Source organism: Arachis ipaensis, chromosome B1 (assembly GCF_059453495.1).
Source record: "Arachis ipaensis isolate K30076 ecotype BB chromosome B1, ASM5945349v1, whole genome shotgun sequence".
Lineage (NCBI taxonomy): Eukaryota > Viridiplantae > Streptophyta > Magnoliopsida > Fabales > Fabaceae > Arachis > Arachis ipaensis.
In genome coordinates this window covers 96,158,576-96,162,172 of record NC_142436.1, presented here as the reverse complement: position 1 = coordinate 96,162,172, position 3,597 = coordinate 96,158,576, and the positions used below count along the sequence as shown (strand labels likewise).

The 3,597-nt window shown below is 42.6% G+C and overlaps 1 protein-coding gene across 1 annotated transcript; it reads right to left on the bottom strand.

Moving 5' to 3' along the window:
- Nucleotides 1-857: 857 nt before the first annotated feature.
- Nucleotides 858-2,418, bottom strand: LOC148577557 (uncharacterized). Its single transcript, XM_088502895.1, has 2 exons — nucleotides 2,394-2,418; nucleotides 858-1,561 (listed from the first exon to the last, which is right to left on the bottom strand). The coding sequence occupies exons 1-2, from the start codon at nucleotides 2,416-2,418 to the stop codon at nucleotides 858-860; spliced, it is 729 nt and encodes a 242-aa protein (XP_088359021.1).
- Nucleotides 2,419-3,597: the final 1,179 nt, after the last annotated feature.

Here is a 3,597-nt window from a genome sequence, read left to right as displayed (position 1 = left end):
TATAAAAAGTAATCCATAAAAAAGACCTAAATAAAATGGATTACTAGAAATAACTTTAGACAAACCGAGATGAAGAAGTCGGACCAAAGCTACAGAAGTATAAGAAGTAAACCTAAAAGGATTACTAAAAATAATTCAAAGACATCGATCGACAGAAGAGATGTGCCACAAGGGACTCCAAATTGGACCTAGAAAAACTACAAGTATTAAAAGTACAAAGGCAATCAAAGGAGGTCGGAAAACAAGATTCCAACACCCTGAAGAGTGCTAAAACAAGCAATCGACAAGCATATCGCAAAAAACAAGACTACTATGATAAATAGACTCAAGAAGCCGCTTGAAGCCGACCCCAAGAGCTCGAAACTACTTTATTTTTTCAAAATAAGGTTGCTAAAGGAAAAGCAACGAAAGTATCCAAAGTCGGGCAAACCACCAATTACAGAAATAAAAGTTTAAAAAGCAACAGATCGGGTTGTACATAATATGTCAGAGAAAAATTATAAAGGATCCAAAGACTTCCCAGTAGCAGCATCTCGGGGTGAAGGAGGCCGAGTCTGACGTGGTATCGCATCTACCGTCCCATCATCCCAGTTCAGGATCTGGATGTTAGGATCGGACTCGGGCTAACCGACTTCAGCTGCTGGAGTTGAGGAAGGCGGGGCAGCAGAGGGTTTGGCAAACGGTACAGGAGGAGGGTCGACCTCATCATCATCATCATTAGGGTCATCAGGGACAATCTTACCATCTCTTACAATGTTGTCCAAGCTAAACTGGGTTACGTCGAGCTCGGGCGCAAGAATTCGAACCTGATCCTTCAAATTCTCGTAAGCAGCATTCACACTGCCTACGAGATGACCCTAGAGTTCGGCATAATCAGCCCGAACTGATTCTAAACTCTCCCTAAGGTCCATCATCTCCCTATAAGTCAAGACATAGCTCTCCTTATGCTTCAGCGCCATATCCTTAGCCAACTTTGCAGAAGCCACAGCAGCAATAGTCCGAGTCTTCTCACCCTCTAACTCTTTTTCCAGCTTCGCCACCTTCACCTCAAGCTCCTCCTTCAATCCCTTAATCTGGTCAAAATCTGATTTGGCCTCATCCATAAAAGCTTTGGTTGCATGAATGGGAAGATCTTGAGCAGTCTGATATAAAGCTGCTCCCATATGAGCCATCTTAATACTACTCCGAGTGATGAAATCCAAATGGCGAAGAAGGGAGACATCGTCAGTAGGAATAACACCGTAAGGAGCAATCTGTTGATCAACAAAACCAATAGCATCAAAGTCAGGAGCATCCAGATTAAAAGGTTCCACAGTCCTTTGTCTTTTGGGAAGAGGGCCGGCAGATAGAGAAGAGGTAGCAGTAGAAGTCTGGGGGGGATCAACTAAGCGGACCTGAGGCGTAGGAATCATCTTCCTCGGCCCAGCAGTATTCAAAATAGGCTTCTTCGGAGGAACCTGGGAAAATCCTTCCCCAGCAACTTTACCCGAGATGTGCTGCGCTGCTGTAGCTATGCTCTCCTTCTTAAAGGCCTTCATGGATTCGTTGTTTTTAATCATCTCTGAAAATACACAAGAAACCAAGTTATAAGCTGGAAGGAAAAGGGATGAGCTCAAAAAAATAAACAAGTACGACAAATATGAAGGAAGTCGACCCCTACCCAGTTCAGCTCGGAGAAGTAAAGGATTTCCTAAAAAAATTTCTTAGTATCAAGATGGGGAGGCTGCCCCTAGTTCTCTTCCAACATAGTTACAAAAGCTTGCTCAATCTCATCCAACTTCTCCCAAGTGTACCTAGACACCACTACATTCCTTTGCCTTCTAAAGGAAAGCTGGGCTCGCCATTCTCATCCAAAAAGAAAGGTCGAGTTCCTTCAACAGCTCGGACCTTAAAAAAGTAATTCTTAAAATCCCTAAAAGACTCAAGATACATAGAAAAAACTTTGTGTCCTTGGGCAGACCTAAAAGAAATCCAAGAAGCTTTCTTTTTGGTAGTCCCAGGATTGGTCAACACAAAGAGATAAAGGAAGAGAGCTTGAAAAGGTTTTACATCAAATTCTTGACAAAGCAACTGAAATATCTTGATAAAGCCCCACGAGTTCGGATGAAGCTACGTTACACGACCACAACAGGTCTGTCTCAAAGGGGGTGAAAGGAAGGGTGATGTTCATTTGGCTAAAAAAGAAGTCGTACACATAAAAGAAGGGGCACTGCCCCCCTGGGTCAGAACAGGGAAGCAAACCCTTTCATTAGAATCAGGCACTACCAATTCATAGTTGTTCTCCTAATCTCTACTATTACAGATTCGATGATGTTTTCTAAGCTCTGCACAGAATTCAGAATTAACTACAGAAACACACATCAGGACGAGGGAGTCCAGCCAGTCGGACATACCCTCAGGAACCTTGGAAGACGTCATGACAATATTTTTGCAAGAAGACATGGTCAACTAGTCCTACAGCCAGAAAAAGAAAATAGATTACCAACCAAAATAGCTCGGGCAAAAAAGAAATCAGCTCGGACAAAACATGACTCAAGCATACAAACAGTAAAAGGAAAAACCCCAGGACATACGCTAAGGTCCAGGGACATCCTTTGGAGGCAGGGACAGAGAAAGGACTCAGAAAAAGTCTACAAGGCTACATCCCAACAAAACTCTCAGCAAAGAAAAATAATCCCCTTCCAAACAAGCAACGACACGAGAAGAAAATCAAAGCAAGCCATCAAAAAATCTACAAATTTATCAGCAAAGAAAACTACCAACATGGAGAAAGTCATCAAAGGAGCAATCTTTTTTAGAAGCAAGTAGATTCAAAAGCCTCAGCAACGACATGCAGTTCATATCAAAGGACACAAACTGGAAACAATAAACGGCATGCAAAAACCCTAAATGCAGAAGGATCATTCAAAATCAAAGACACTCCCAGAGCACACATTATAGTAATAAGCAGATGCACGACAAACACAGAAAAGATTCAAGCTTTTTAACATGAAACCAAGCAAGATCAAAACTTCTCAAAAATGCGAGAAGAAAGAAGAAGAAAAGAGGACCAACCTATAAAAGTAAGAAAGGTGATGAGGACGGACGGTGAGCCCACACCAACAACCACTCCAAGGAAGGCACGAAGACGTGAAAACTTGGGGGCCAGATAATGAAGAGGCACGAACGAAATAGAAGAATAAAAGAGAAAGGGGGAAGTTACAACGAGCAAAGAGAAAAAAGAAACAGAAATGAGAAAGCGGGAGGCGAAGGAAACGGAACATTAAAAGAATTAATGGGGCATTAAAAAACCATCACACGTTCCCAAGGTAAGGAACGCGCGTTTCCAAAAATTAAAGAATAAGAAAGAAAAATGTTTTGCATTCAAAAGGAAACTCTACAAGGAAGAAATCGACGATGCTCGAGCTCGACTTCTCCAGAGAAAGATTGAAGTCCTAAAAACGAAGGACTCGACCTCAAAGGGAAGACCACACTCGAGCAGGGGCACTGTTCATATCCTGTGTCGAGATGTCCGACCCCGGATGATCGACGACAAGCCAACCGACCTCTTCAGGTCAGAAACATCCGACCTCTTCTTCAAGAGCTCTGCCAAATCAC